We start from the raw sequence: 15,799 nt of genomic DNA, 5'->3' as shown, positions 1-15,799 counted from the left end.
GGTACAGAATCCACCTGTCAGTGCAGGAGATGCAAGAGGCATGGGTTTGATCCCTGGGTCGGAAAAATTCCGTGGAGGAGGAACTAGCAACCCACTCCAGTATTCTTGGCTGAAAAAAATCCCATGGACAGCGGAGCCTGGCGAGCTGCAGTCCATGGGGTTGAAGAGAGTCAAGTATGACTGAGCGCACAGGCACGCATGTTTCGGGGCCAGTACTGAGGCTTCTCCCCTCACATGCACCGCGTGGAGGCTGCGGAGGCAGCTCGGGGACGGTGGCAGGCTCTCTGCACCCGGTGTGGGTGTGTCTGCCCCTGTCACCCCTTTGGTGCCTCTTGGGAGCCTAGGACAGCTTTGGGGGGCTCGGAGAGAGGGCAGGGGAGAGACACAGGATGCCTCCGGACTACTTTGTGCGCGGGTTCCTGGAACCGTGCAAACGGTCGGGCCGTCTTGCTCCCCAGATCCAGACGGCGCTGCGGCACAAGTCTGAGATCGAGCACCATCGCAACAAGATCCGGCTGCGTGCCAAGCGCCGCGGGCACTACGAGTTCCCCGTGCTGGACGAGCTGTCATCGGGCGACACGCGGGAGCGGCACCGCGTGTACCGCAGGGCGCAGATGCAGATCGACAAGATCCTGGACCCCACGGCCAGCGTGCCCTCTGTGTTCATCGAGCCCAGGAAGAGGTGGGCGTGCTGCCGGGGGAAGCCTTTGGAAGACTCCGGGCTCCCGGGAGGGGGCGACCCCGCCTGGCGATCACCTGTGGGGAAGGCCGCTTCCACCCCAGTTACCCCGGGAGTCGCCATTCCCGGTTTTCTTGTCTCCTGGAATTGCTCTCTGAAATGGGAGCCCCTTCCTTCTCGGACGCTGAGCCCTGGCTCCCCCTCCTCCCTGTCCTCGTCCTGCCCTCACCGCAGTGTCGTCACCGCCTCCTGTGTTTGGTGGATGCTCATTTCTTTTCCCGCTGCTGCCCTCAGCCTCTGTCTTCTTTGTCTCTCAGATCCCTTCCCCTTAAGGGAGAGGCGTTTTCTGAAGGTCAGCTCTCATTTGTGTCTCGCTTGGCTCACCCCTGTGCTGGCTCGCTCCTGTACCTGGTGGGGCCCCGAGTCTCTATCCAGCTGCTCCCCACCGAGGGGCCTGCCGCCCTACCAGGCGATAGCCTCATTGCCCTCCAGACATTGATCTACGTTCCCGTTTCTGGCTCTGGGCAAGATCCCAGCTGCACCTCACACTCCCTCCACCTCTTTCCTGATTTATTATTTTTGTTGGATAAATTGGGCATATCCAAAGCTCCTCCTCCCTCTTCAAGACCTAGGTCAGGTCCCAGTAGCCAGCGATGATGTTATTCTGTATTGTTCTGTGTGTTTAGTATTGTCTGCCCAGGTGGACTGTGCCTTTCTCAGAGCAGAGACTGTGTCTTACACGTTGTTTATATCTGGTGGGGTGTTTCATACAGTGGCCAGGAGGTCCTAGGTACCCAAAAAATCCTTAGCCTTTAGTTCATGAGCCAGGGCAGGAAAGTGATTTCCTATGAAGATAATGTCTTTTTCTCCTGGCAGCTCCAGGATAAAACGTTCCCCTAAGCCACGCCGGAAACACCAGGTCAACGGCTGCCCTGGAGATGCTGAGAAGGACAGACTTATCACTACAGACAGCGACGGCACTTACAAAAGGCCGCCTGGTGTCCACAACTCTGCCTATATTGGTTGCCCGGTGCGTAACGCTGACCCTTGGTGTCTGGTGGCTATTGGGAGATGAGTGAGCAGTGCCAGCTGCGGCCACGTGTGGTGTTGATGCTCTGGGGCCAGCTGGGTTGTGGGGCGCATGTGGGTGTGGGCAGGGATGGGCCGCTCATTTGTGGAGAAACTGGAGTCCTGGAGACCAGGGGGCTGCTGGGGCACCCTCTGGAAACATGCTCTCTGCAAGCCCTGTCCTCTCGGGCTTCAGGATGGGCACTTTTGGGGATTCACTGGAAAACAGAAATGTCCAGAAGGTTTTTTTTTTCCCTTCCCCTGGTTGAGGGAACTGTTTGGATTTCTTGGTGCTAAGAGGGATATTTAGAGTTTTGTGCCCCCTTCTGCTCTTGGAGTGCTAAGATGTTCCCTCTGTATGTGTGTATTTGTGTGTGTGTGTGTGTGTACATATATATATATGTATGTATGTATGGCTTCCCAGGGGTTCAGCTGTAAAGAATCCGCCTGCAGTGCAGGAGATACAGGTTCAGTCCCTGAGCTGGGAATATACCCTGGAGAAAGGAAGTGGCATCCCACTCCAGTACTCCTGCTGGAAAATCGCAGTCCATGGGGTCGCAAATGAGTTGGACACGACTAAGTGACTAAATAACAATGTGTGTGTGTATATATATATTTCTAATTTTAATGGAAGAAAGAGCTTCATGGAAATTAAGAAATAGGGGCTTAATTTTATTGGAAGGAAAAGGACGTGTTAAAGCAGATGTTGACAACATTAAGACACATACAGACCCCCACTAAGTAGGGAGGAAAGGGCTACCCTCCCCAACGGATCATGAGAAATACAGATATAAAAATATTCCAAGATGGAGGGCAGCCTCAGATACCCAGGTATCTTCTTGTTAATCCAGTTTTGTCTACTGTGTCCAGCGGCACTGAGGCACACAGTGGATGTCTGTGACCCTGTGCCAAGGTGCAGCCCTGACAGAGCTATCTTTGTTAAAGAAACGAGCGAAAAACACACCCTCGGAGAAAGAGTTTGTGATGTACGTGATCACTTCAGATAAAGCTTATGTAACCAGTGTTTCATTTGAGTTTTGTATTTTATCCCTCAAATTGCACAAAGATCTAATGCTGAGAGACACTAAGCATAATTACACATATGTACCAAAGGCCACGCTGACGTTGGGACTAAATATAATTGCATCGTTGTCGTCTGAGAGGTGATCCCAGGCTTCTTTCCCCAGGCTTTTCCTTGGAATCTTACTGTGATTCTGGTGTCCTAAGACTGACTGTCCCTTCCTAACTGGCCTGTGAGGGTTGATGTGATTCCCGAAGGAATCACAAATTAGCAGTCTACAAATTAGGCTCCTTCGCTCCTCAGCAGGATGAATGAATGAGTCCGTCCTTAAGGCTGTGAATAAATTCCTCTGGCTGGGGAACCAGCATTGGCAGTTCTCACAGTAGATGGCGATCTTGAGCTACCGCTGGGTTTTTGGACTGGTGTCTGGGCGTCTGTGGTGACTGGCTTAATCCCGGAAGGGATGTATCCTTGGCTCCCCAGGATGGTCCCTTGGAGCTTTTGATTTTGTCTAATCTGGGATCTCAGAGACCGTGTTGTATGAAACTAAAGAATAGATTAGTTTACTGGGAGAAATATCAATTACCTCAGATATGCAGATGACACCACCCTTATGGCAGAAAGCGAAGAAGAACTAAAGAGCCTCTTGATGCAAGTGAAAGAAGAGAGTGAAAAAGTTGGGTTAAAGCTCAACATTCAGAAAACTAAGATCGTGGCATCTGGTCCCATCACTTCATGGCAAATAGATGGGGAAACAGTGGAAACAGTGTCAGACTTTATTTTTGGGACTCCAAGATCACTGCAGAGGGTTAATGCAGCCATGAAATTAAGACTCTTGCTTCTTGAAAGAAAAGTTATGATCAACCTAGACAGCTTATTAAAAAGCAGAAACATTACTTTGCTGACAAAAGTCCATCTAGTCAAAGCTATGGCTTTTCCAGTCAGTAGTTATGTATGGATGTGAGAGTTGGACTATAAAGAAAGCTGAGGACCAAAGAATTGATGCTTTTGAACTGTGGTGTTGGAGACTCTTGAGAGTCCCTTGGACTACAAGAAGATCCAACCAGTCCATCCTAAAGGAAATCAGTCCTGAATATTCATTGGAAGGACTGATGCTGAAGCTGAAACTCCAGCACTTTGGCCACCTGATGTGAAGAACTGACTCATTGGAAAAGACCCTGATGCTAGGAAAGATTGAAGGCAGGAGGAAAAGGGGATGACAGAGGATGAGATGGTTGGATGGCATCACCGACTCAGTGGACATGAGTTTGAGTAAACTCCAGGAGTTGGTGGTGGACAGGGAGGCCTGGCGTGCTGCTGTTCATGGGGTCGCAAAGAGTTGGACATGACTGAGTAACTGAACTGAACCTGTCCTCCCCTTCTTGTCTTGATCCTAAATCAGGCTTCTTTCATGGTGGCCCAGGCCATCCTTCTCTTCGCTTTTTTTCTTAGCAGAAAGTGCAGAGTTTCCTCCCTCAGCTGGAGGGAAGAAGCTCTTCCCTGGTGAGTACCACCTCAATCAGCTGCTTCATCCCAAGTGGCTCCAATTTGCAGAGGTACCCTAAGAAGACATTCTTCCTTTATATGGACTTTTTACTTTCTCTCCTTAAAATTCTGAAATGTGTACTTTCTTTTTTATTTTAATACTTATATTGTATGATTTTGTTTTTATTTTATATTGGAGTGTAGTTGATTTTGGGATTCCCAGGTGGCGTAGTGGTAAAGAATCCACCTGCCAGGGTAGGAAATGCAGATTCAATCGCTGGGTCAGGAAGATGCCCTGTAAAAGGAAATGGTTACCCACTCCAGTATTCCTGCCTGGAGAAGCCCATGGACAGAGGAGCTTGGAGGGCTACAGACCATGGGGTCATAAAAGCGGGACCAAGCTGAGCACACACACACATAGTTGATTTACAGCGTTGTGTTTCAGGTGTATAGTAAAGTGATTCAGTTATACATATATCTTTTCTTTTTCAGATTCTTTTCCAGTATAGGTTATTACAGAATATTGAGTAGAGTTCTCTGTACTTGTTGATTATATAATTTATACGTGTGTGTGCTCAGTTGCCTCTGACTCTTTGAGACCCCATGTACTATAGCCCACCAGGCTCCTCTGACCACAGAATTTTCCAGGCAAGAGTACTGGAGTGGGTTGCCATTTCCTACTCTATGGAATTTTCCATGCTGAGGGTTCAAACCCTATCTCTTGTGTCTCCTGTGTTGGCAGGTAGATTCTTTACCACTGAGTCACCTGGGAAGCCCAAGTTATATATAGTAGGGTGTATATGTTAATCCCAACCTCCTAATTTATCCCTCCCCCAGCCTACCTTTCTCCTTTGATAAAGCCATAAATTCGTTTTCTAAGTCTGTGAGTCTCATGAAATGTATACTTTCAAAGATAATGCCTTTTTGAGCACTCACCTTTTTATAGGTAGTATTTCATCTTGAAGGTTATACTATGCATACCTGCTTTTGAACTGTCTTGAATTTTGTGTTTTCCCCTCAAAATATCTTCTTGAGAGCTTTCTTCTCCTGAAGTAAAAGAAATATTCCTGGATTTCTCATAAACAGGGTTACCATTATAAATCAGGATTCAGCAAACTATGACCCTCAGGCCAAATCCAGCCTACCGCTGGCTTTTGTAAAGAAAGTTTTATTGGAACAGAGCCACACCCATCATTTTTGTGTTATCTATGACTGCTTTTGCTAAGGTGGCAGAGCTGAGTAGTTATATAGCTCACAAAGCCTAGAATATTTACTCTCTGGCCCTTTATGGAAGTTTGTCAACCCCAATATAATTTATTTTCCAAGTCACACCCTTGTGATGGTGACAGTAGATGGGATTAATTATCCTAGGATAACGAGCATGAACCGAGATTGTCCTGAACCAACCAAAGGACATGATCACTCTCATAATATGAAGGGTTGCAGAGAGGCACCAGAATACATCATAAAAATAACATACCCCCCCTTTTTTTTTTTTACTGAAGGTAAAAAAGTTCTCATATATTTCTGGGGAGTGATAGGTGAACATGTATTTGTGCCAAGGAAACGAACAAAATGTCAAAGTCATCAAACTTGGATTCAAGAGAATGGAATTCAAATTCCAACTCCTGGGTATCCTAGGTAGATCTCAACTTCTGTTGATCATAGTACCATCTGTTAAGTTCCATCTACACGTGAAACACTGTGCTGGATGTTGGGACACAGGAATAAATAGAATGAATAAAACTTCCTCTTGGCCTGCAGATTGCTGAGAGTCTAGTCTGTGAATTTGGGGGGTGGGGGCAGCAGGAAGGCCAGAGATCAGGAAGCTCTCACATCATAGCTCTATGGCTCTTTGCCTTCATGGCAGGATTCGTGGGACCAATGAGACTCCAAGGGAACCTAACTTCACACCTTTGCAACAGGTCTCTCTTGCTATAGAAGTTATACCTTCTTTAAAGTTACACCCACTGATACTGAGATTGGCAGTGGCTGTAGCTTTTGGGGACTCTCCTCAAATGTCTATAGGGTTTGTCCCCCATTTGAATCTCAGTTTGCGCTGTAGCCACGGTGCTCTCTTCCTTGCGGTGCAGTTATTGAAAGCCACCACCAGGAACATTGCTCCTGGTTTTAGAGAGACCCTCTTAATTACCAGTAGGACGTTTCTACAGATACACTTCCCTTTTTCGCCATGAGGTGTTGGGTTGGTGACCTTCTACTCACCACATTCTTCCTGATCTGCTCCTCAAGAAAACCAAAAGCAGGAGAAGGCATGAGTGTGGGCCATTTTTGTACCTTGTAAGGAGCGGATCACAGAGTCTTTCCAGAGTGATGTCATAAGCCGGACACCTTTGGAGCCCCACATCCTTCCTCGATGATGAAGTCACTTAGTGGAACTTTACTAGAATATTGTAATTTTGGAGAAGCAGTCTTTCAGGACCCAGTGTGTATGGGAGGGAGTGAGACCACCCACTTGCAGTTGTGAAGGACAGCGCACCGGCCTATCTCAGGGGCAGTCTCTGCCCAACAGCACTTGTCTCTGTGCAGGACGAGGGCCCAGTGCTGCCACAGCTTCCGAGTCTGCCAAGAGAATCCAAAAATCTGAGTTTTCGTAGGAAATTTTCAGACTTTTAAAATATCGACTGTTTTTTAAATACTGCGTGGGCCAAGCAAAATAGGTTTGTGAACCGTTGGTGGGTTTGCCAGTTTGTGTGTTTTTCTCTCTGTTTGGAATTACATAGCTGCTGCTCTTAAGTGTTTGATGCTGGTGTGAATAATAACTGATCCTTGGTGGACAGGCCATTGTCATTAGGAAGTGTTTCAGACAGTTGACTGAAAGTAAGGATGTGACTCTGGAATAGAGATTTTCTTTGTAAGAGATTCACTGATCCAAACAAATATGGGAATTCCTTTGGCCCTTCTGTGGGATGTTCCAACCAGTGAAGCTGAAACTATGGACTGTAGGGTAAGCAGAGCATTCCAGGAAAAGGTACCCACCCAAAAAGTGGTAACAGAAGCAGAATTTATTTTCTTGGACTCCAAAATTACTGTGGACTCTGACTACAGCTATGAAATTAAAAGACACTTGCTCCTTGGAAGAAAAGCTTTGACAAATGTAGACAGTGTATTAAAAAGCAGAGATGTCACTTTGCTGACAAAGGTGCATATAATCAAAGCTATGGTTTTTCTAGTAGTCATGTATGGATGTGAGAGTTGGACCATAAAGAAGGCTGGGTACTGAAGAATTGATGCTTTCAAATTGTGGCGCTGGAGAAGACTCTTGAGAGTCCCTTGAACTTCAAGGATATCCAACCAGTCAATCCTAAAGGATTGAAAAATTCTAAGGAGTATTAATTGGAAGGACTGATGCTGAAGCTGAAGCTCTAATAATTTGGCCACCTGCTGTAAAGAGCTGACTCACTGGAAAAGACCTTGATGCTGGGAAAGATTGAAGGCAGGAGTGGAAGGCAGAGGATGAGATGGTTGGATGGCGTCACTGACACAGTGGACATGATTTTGAGCAAGCTCCATGAGACAGTGAAGGACAAGAAGGCCCAGCATGCTGCAGTACACGGGGTTGCAAAGAGTTGGACACGACTGAGCAATTGAACAACAACTTTTTCTTTGAGGACGTGGGGCCACCAGCCCACTGAGTAGAACCTCTTCTCTTTTCAGTGTGTCAGTTGAAGTAATTGTAATTTAAAAATTTTAATTATTACTTATGTTCTTGCCTTTTAGACAGTGGGTATAGAAGTTAAACTTTTCTTGTCGGCTCATGTTATCCAGGGACACCTCCATTTTAAGAAAGTAGTTTCTGAACAAATAATTGATACTATTTACTGTTTATAAAGAGTTGCTGCAATAAGTATTAAAATGGTTTATACATGCATAGTTGTAATATGGTGGTGACTTTGAATTCTTTAGGGTTGTATAGGGCTGTTCTATTACTAATAGTCAATAGACTGCTTTAGTGGGGGGGGGGCGCGGTTTCTGTATCTATGGAACGTCAGCTAGGTATTTTAGTATGTAAACTCTGACATATCATTTTTGGTTGTTGGGGGCTCTCAGGAAAAATATGAACTTCCAGGTACTGAGATATCTTTCAGGGAGTTGATTGAGTTTTGCCTGACAAATGGTTGTTGAATATTTTTACTTTTTTTTTCTGATTTCAAACTTTTTGCCCCAATGAAAGGTAACACACATTCCTCGGCTGTGATTTGAAAAATTTTTATGGTAAACCCATTCCTCAATGGCAGTGAAAACGGTTAAAAATTCTGTCTTGGTCCTAGAATTTTGTTCTCCACGGAAGCTCGTGTCTGATTCTCTCTCTCTCTCTTTTTTAATGTAATTGCTTTACAGTGTTGGGTTTGTCTCTGCTGTTCAGTGGAGTGAATCAGCAGTATGTATACATGTATCCCCTCCCTCTTGGATCTTTGTCCCGCCCCTCTTGGTCGTCACAGGGCACCGAGCTCCGTGTACTCTATAGCAGCTTCCCACCAGCTGTCTGTGTTACACACGATAGTGTGTGTCAGTGGTGCTCTCCCAGTTCATCCCACCCTCCCCTCCCCCTCGTGACCACGTCTGTTCTTTATCTCTATCCCTGCCCTGCAAATGGCCTTATCTGTACCATTTTCTAGATTCCACTTATATGCATTAGTACGCAATATTTGTTTTTCTCTTTCTGACTGACTTCCCTCTGTATGACAGACTCTAGGTCCACCCACATCTCTACACATGACCCAGTTTCGTTCCTTTTTATGGCTGAGTGATGTGATTCTCCACTTTGCTGTTTCCCCTGCTGTAGTCTGATCCTGACCTCCCGGCTGACGTGCCCACGCCATCGTCGGCTGAGCTGGGGAGGTATCCAGGCCTGCCCTTCCCGGCCTCCCAGTACATCCCGCCCCAGCCGTCCATCGAGGAGGCGCGCCAGACCATGCACTCCCTCCTAGACGATGCTTTTGCCCTGGTGGCCCCCAGCAGCCAGCCCCCCAACGCTGTGGCTGCAGGCCCCGGGGTCCCAGCCGGCCTGCCCGTGAACAGCACCCCTTCCCGGGAAGAGAGACGAGCCACCCAGTGGGGGTCCTTCTACAGCCCGGCTCAAACAGCCAACAACCCGTGCAGTGTAAGTGTGGACCTTCTGGAGTTCTCTCATGGGCAAGATGTTGTCTGACTGCCTCATTTTCAGGATCCCTGCAGTACCCTGATTGGATTCGACTGGAATCAAAGTTTGGATGAGTCTTAGTTTTATTATCTTCTAAGTTAATTCACAATATTGAAAACATTCTTTTGTGCAGCTTGGATGTTTCATGGAGGTATTTTCCTGAATTTGCCTCCATGAAAGGTATAAAATTCATTGTCATAAAATATATGTGGAATAACTGTCAAAATATAGTCTTGTTTTTTTGTTTGTTTAGTTGTTCAGTCCTGTCTGACTCTTTTGTGACGCCATGGACTTAGCCTACCAGGCTCCTCTGTCCCTTGGATTTTCCAGACAAGAATACTGGAGTGGATTGCCATTTTCTACTCCAGGTGATCTTCCCAACCCAGGGATCAAACTCACATCTCCTCCAGCTCCTGCATTGGCGGGCGGATTCTTTACCATGGGAAAGACGTGGCTCAGTGGTAAAGAATCCACCTGCCAGTGCTGGAGACATGAGCTCGACCCCTGGTTCGGGAATGTCCCTTGGAGCAGGAAATGGCAACCCACTCCAGTATCCTTGCCTGGGAAATCCCATGGACAGAGGATCCTGGTGGGCTACAATCCGTGGGGTCGAGGAAGAATCAGACAGGACTTAGAGTCTAAAAACAACAACTGGAAAATTTTCATCGATGTCTCCATAAAAGATACGGTGAAGAATGCCCCAGAGTCATTCAGCTCCTTTTTGTAGGCCGCCTCGGACTGAAGAGGCTAGGGGAGGCCCTGGGAGGGGAGGGGCTGAAGAGAGGAGGGGAGGACAGGGGAGGGGAGGGGCTGAAGAGAGGAGAGGAGATCCTGGGAGGGGAGGGGCTGAAGAGGGGAGGGGAGGGCCGGGGAGGGGAGGCTTCTAGTCCACGAGGAGCCAAGCACAGTTGTCTTCAAACACTAGGTTTCCATCTCGGGAGCTGACATTTCCCTGCTTCATCTGTTTTTATTCCATATTCGGTGCTTTTAAAGGTGCTTTCTCAAGTCATGGACAAGAAGTAAAACTCAGGGATATAATATTAAAAATCATCTTTTACTAATTTCAGATGATCAAACTGAAACATTTGACTCTGGAAAGATGTTAACAGATTACCGTTTAAATTTTTTCTTCAAGGAGTATTTATCCAGGGTTCCTCTAGTTTTGTTAACTATATTAAGGTTCAATTGGGTGATCATAACATATGTTAACAGAATTTTCAGCTCTGGAGACTTCCCTAGTTGTCTGGTGGTTAAGACTCCATCCTCTCAATTCAGGGGGCCCAAGTTTGATTCCCTGGTCAGGGAACTTGATCCCACATGCTGCAACTAAGACCTGGCACAGATAAATCCATCTTCTTTTTTTTTTTTTTAAGAAGAATTTTCATCTCTGAAATTGGTTTGGATTTTCAAAGTCGGCTCTTAGATAGTTTTTTTCAAGGCATAGTGAGCACGTATCTGAGGTATAGATCACAGCCACCACACAGGAGAAAAATACTATCTAACCTAGTCATTGTTGGTTTACATATTAAAATATAGATTGTTTCGAAAATAAACGTTAAACCATTTCATAATCATAGGTGGTACGTAATTATAAACTAGTAGTTTATAATCTTTAAGGAAATGTATGATACAGAACAAAACTCAGCAATGAAAATGAATTTGACCATATCTGCTGTCTGTTTACTTTAAGCTTATCTCACTTGTTTATTCATTCAAATGTATTTCTGGAGCACCTGCTTTGTGCTGAGTGCTCTGCGAGGTGTTGGGCTATAGAAGTGCATAACGTACAACTCCAGCTCCTGCATCCCAGTGGGGGTATGTGGGCAATGGAAACAGTAACTCGGTTCAGCATAGGGTGGGTGTGGCGCAGGAGGAGAGTATGTGCGAGGAGCCCCTGACCGGAAGTATGGGGAAGGAGTTTCTAGACAGAATGGCAGTTAAAGAAGAATATTCCAGGTAGTGGGGAAGCTAGCGGAGACCCAGAAACAAAAGTATCTGGTACAAACTCCCTCTTCTGGACAAAATGGAGGAAAGGCTCAGGATTTATCTTCCCTCCAGAAACAAGTAAAATAACTGAACAAAATGTGTGGGTTTTCACCGCATTGGACTTGAGGCAACGGAAAAGAGGGATCAATGAGAGATGAGTAGAAGCCTACAGTCACCGCGGCTTCCCGTCTTGAGAGCGTTTCTAGCTATGGTGCAGGGAGGAATACTCCAGGGAGAACTCCGTGGTCTCCCTGGGTTGAGAGAATCGAGTGGGGAGTGTGGGAAGGAGAAGAGAGTTAGAGTTCACAACAGACAGTATGGGAAAGCAGAGAGAAGCACGCAGAGATGCTTCCAGAGGTTGCAGAGAATCTTCATTTGAGTTTTGATCAGTTTTAAGGTGTGAGGAAACTACTCGAAACGAAGGAAAGAACTGCCCCATGAGATTAAAGGGAACAGTCCTTAGAGCTCACATAAGCATGGGAAAATGTTCCTGCTGTGGATTGAATTGTATTCTCCCAAAATTTGTATGTTGAAGCATAAGCCCGCATGCACACGTATTGCAGACTGAGTCTTGAAGGAGGAAGTAAAGGTTAAATGAGGTCATAACGGTTGCATCCCTGATCGGATAGAACTGGTACCCTTATAAAAAGAGGACGAGACACTGGGGCCCGCTGTCCACCATGTGAAGACACAGCAAGTAGGCAGCTGTCCACAAGCCAGGGAGGGAAGCTCCTGGCAACAACTGAACCCTGCTGGAAACTTGACTGTGGTTTTTCCACCTCCAGAACTGTGAAAAAGTAAATTTCTGTTTTTTTAAGCCACCCAATCGGTGGTATTTTGTGATGGCAGCCTGAGATGACTAGTAGTTTGTTTGTTTTTTTTTTTTTGGTACACTGTAGAAGACCTCGTAATTCACGGAGCATCACTTAGTGTACTCAGAAGAGTTTTGCCTCTGTAGTGGGGCAAATAGCCCCAGGTTAAAGCTGCTCTCATTCTGCCTAACACAGAAAAAAGTAAGACCTGAAACTGAACAAAGCTCAGGAATATTTATATAGAAAACCAAAAATATACAGCATCCAACAAGGTAAACTGAATAATGTCTGGCATCCAATCAAAACTAACCAGACAAGCAGAGAAGCAAGAAAATGGTACAGATTATAGCATTAGTAGACAGACATATTAAAAGAATTATTCTAATGGAGTTTTGTATGTTTAGGAACCTAGAGGAAAGATTGAACACATTAATTAGAAGCGTTGAAAATTTTAAAGGATACAGATCAAGTTCAACCATTTAAAAATATTAGCTTATTGATATTTATTTGGCTGCTCTGGGCCTTATTAAATAGTTGTGGCATGCAGGATCTGGGATCTTCGATGTTCACTGCAGCATGTGGAATCTTTAGTTATGACAAGACTCTGAAGTGCAGCATGTGGGATCCTGTTCCCTGACCAAGGATTGAACCCAGACTCCCTGCATCGGTTTATGTTCTCACCGTAGAGAAAGCAGAGTCATCTCTTGAGAATGAGAGAAGTGTAGCAAGGCAAGAGGGTTGAGGGAGAGTAGAACATGAAATACTTATGGAGGAGAATGAGAGAGAACAGACTAGGGACATGGAAGTAATCACTTAGCCTTGAGGCCGCTGTTGAGACTGACGATCATGAAATTATAGTGGCACAAATTCAAGTTTTGTAGTTTACCAGCATTCAGATACCCAGGTGTAGACAAGGAGAGAATAGGCAATCGGACTGATCCAGGACTGGGGCTTTATCAGGCATGTGGGATGATAAGACAGCTGGGAAGAGAGGTGCAGCTCAGAGGGTACAGCTGAAGTGATGGTAGACCAGCACTGAAAGGGGAAGTAGAGGAAGTTGAGCTTGATTAAATGTGCTAGAGCTTTGGAGACTCTTCCTCTCAAATCTATCCACTGTGTTACACTGGTGGAGTCGTCATCATCTCTCACCAAGACTATTGAAAGATTTCCTTACCACCTTTCTGCCTCTGGTTTTGAAAGTAGGATGTCAGGGGGGTGGCTGACAAGTAAAATGCTGTTTATTGGTTTTGAGGAGCTGAGAGGCTAACAGTAGGTGCATCTATGGGGGGACAGGAGGACTTGAGTGAAGAGGGAGACCTTCCAGGAGCCTCTTGTGTTAGTCTTGTGTTTTCTAAAAGGAGGATTCTCATCTCACTTCCCAACCTATACTTGTTGGCTGCTGGCATCTACATGTTGCTGCTTTCTGCTCCTTGAGTTGTTCAGTGCAGAAACCTGTGGCCTTCATTGCTCCCTACCTGATAGAAGACGTACGTGTCCTGTCCTCTGGGAAGCATAAATAGTTCTTGGCATTCAACCAATTTTTCGGAATCATTTTCCCCCCTGAATAACCAGTGTCCATTTAATCTTCATATTCAGTTATTTCATTCATGTCAGGGAAACTTCCTTTCATTTCTGAAGCACTTTTCTTTGTTGAATTGAAGATAACCATTATTTTTGTATTGGCTCATCTTTGTCCCTTTTCTGTATCGGTTTATCTGCAGCTTTAGCTACTTTGTTCTTTTTTCTCTGCCTTCAATTATGATTGAAGGCATTGATTTGATTGTAAGTCATATCGTTTTCCCTACTAGTTGATTATCCTTAGTGTTTTGATGGGAGTGGTAGCAATTTAATCTAGCGGAAAACCAGATCACTGGTTGTATTTGGGCATATCTAACATAACTTAAACATGCTTAGAAATTGGTTGTAAAGTTATTGTTTGTTGCCAGGAAGAACCTGATCACTTTTTATTTGCTCCTTCTGACTATAGTAAAAACCGCTGAAATGTGGATTTCAGGATGGTTTCAGTGAATGTTTATGGACCATCTGATGACACTTTTATCCCTTTCTTGCCAGTGTAAAAGTGTTAGTTATGCATTGGTGAGTCAGGCCACTTGAGAGGTGGTATTTCTGCTTTCCTAGGTAAAATTAACCTCCTTGGATTTGTCCTCCAAGTGGCAGGTGTGAATACCTGAGATTTTACAAGCGTTCCTTGCCATCTGGTTGCTTTACCTCAGGCCTCTCCCAGACTCCACCTATCACTTGTCTTTCTTGCTTTGCTGGCTTGTTTTATATGGAATAGAAAGAATGCATTAAAATGGGGTTTTTATTCACCTAGATGATTGCAACCTTAAAATTCTGTTTGTCCTCCAGACTTTTTTTTTTAACAAGTGTGACCCATGTAAAGGAGATGCCTGCCATCGTTGGGGGCATGTAGTCTCTAGAAAAATAATACCCTTTTTCTGACTACAGTAGAGTAGAAATGCCTGGCACTGCAGTAATAGATCAGGTAAAGAGTGGTCAGCTACTTTGCATTGTTTTTCTTTTTCATTTTTCACTTATTAGACCTTGTGAAATCCTGACAGATAAACTGTAAAGTCTTGACCTTTTTAAAAAATATTATTTTTAAATTGAATATGAATATGTTCATAAGAATTGAATATGAATATGTTTTTAGAAAAAGCCAAACTGTGCTGAAAGCGCAGGGGCCATTTTATTCTGTAGAGAATAATCTTGATCCAGTCTCAGCTTTCTGTTTAATTATTTGGAAAATAAATTGACTCTCCTTTTCATCCTGTTCCTCTCTTCTTCCATAATCCACTTTGGCTTATTTTACCTCCGTTGTGGAACTCTGAGGGGTTCTGAATTTCTCTCCCTTTGCCAAGGGAAGGAAAGCAGTGAGGGTCAGAGGTGAAGTAATTTGAGTACAGTTTCAAGTCTAGTAATCTCTTTGGGACTCTATGAGGTGCAGAGATTGTTTCTAAGGAAATAGACCAAGGGAAATAAGAGTGCTTTGGTCAGTGTGTCTGACACCAAAGCTGCTACTCCCTATCTGCCCCCCTGCCTCCCACAAGTAGAGATTTATTTAAGAGGGAAAGTCTGGTTTTAGAAATCATGGGTAGTGCAGCCCAGTGATTAAAAGCATAGTCTTTGGAGTCAGAAAGATAGATTAGGAGGACTTTGTTTAATTTCTTTGTGTTTTGGTTTCATCTGTAAACAGTAGGTAGTGAACACTTTTTAACATTGCTGTGGACCTGAATCAGTGTTCATATAGTGCATAGCAAAATACTAATTCAGTAAATGGCAGCTTAAAAAAAAGTCTCATATGAGAGCAAGTCCAGAAGCAAGGCTGATGTAGTAACTTAATATGGAACTCCTACCCTGGAGCCAGTTAATTTAAACTGAGTGAAGTTGAGTATGATGCTGTCCAGAGTTACTATCCTACTAAAATATCTGACTCCAAAATCATGATTCGTAGTTGTCGAAAAGAAGTGTTAAAAGCCCGAGTCCCAACTGTGCTAGGGTTAGGATATAATGATTTCATGAGGAATATAACATAAGTCTAGATTTCTTTAAATCTGGTGCCATCT

The 15,799-nt window shown here is 44.9% G+C and overlaps 1 protein-coding gene across 2 annotated transcripts in view; it reads left to right on the top strand.

Annotated features, from left to right (window-relative positions):
* The window catches only part of KIAA1549 (KIAA1549 ortholog), a 125,548-nt gene that overhangs the window by 91,576 nt on the left and 18,173 nt on the right, over window positions 1–15,799 (top strand). For both annotated transcript variants that reach the window (XM_069588491.1, XM_069588490.1), the window contains exons 14-16: window positions 459–682; window positions 1,556–1,709; window positions 9,058–9,375. In XM_069588491.1, coding sequence (XP_069444592.1) covers window positions 459–682; window positions 1,556–1,709; window positions 9,058–9,375 — 696 coding nt within the window. The remainder of the gene's footprint in view (window positions 1–458; window positions 683–1,555; window positions 1,710–9,057; window positions 9,376–15,799) is intronic.

The sequence above is a fragment of the Ovis canadensis genome, chromosome 4 (genome assembly GCF_042477335.2).
Source record: "Ovis canadensis isolate MfBH-ARS-UI-01 breed Bighorn chromosome 4, ARS-UI_OviCan_v2, whole genome shotgun sequence".
Classification (NCBI taxonomy): domain Eukaryota; kingdom Metazoa; phylum Chordata; class Mammalia; order Artiodactyla; family Bovidae; genus Ovis; species Ovis canadensis.
The sequence above is the reverse complement of the archived record's forward strand: the minus strand, read 5'-3'. Positions and strand labels throughout refer to the sequence as shown.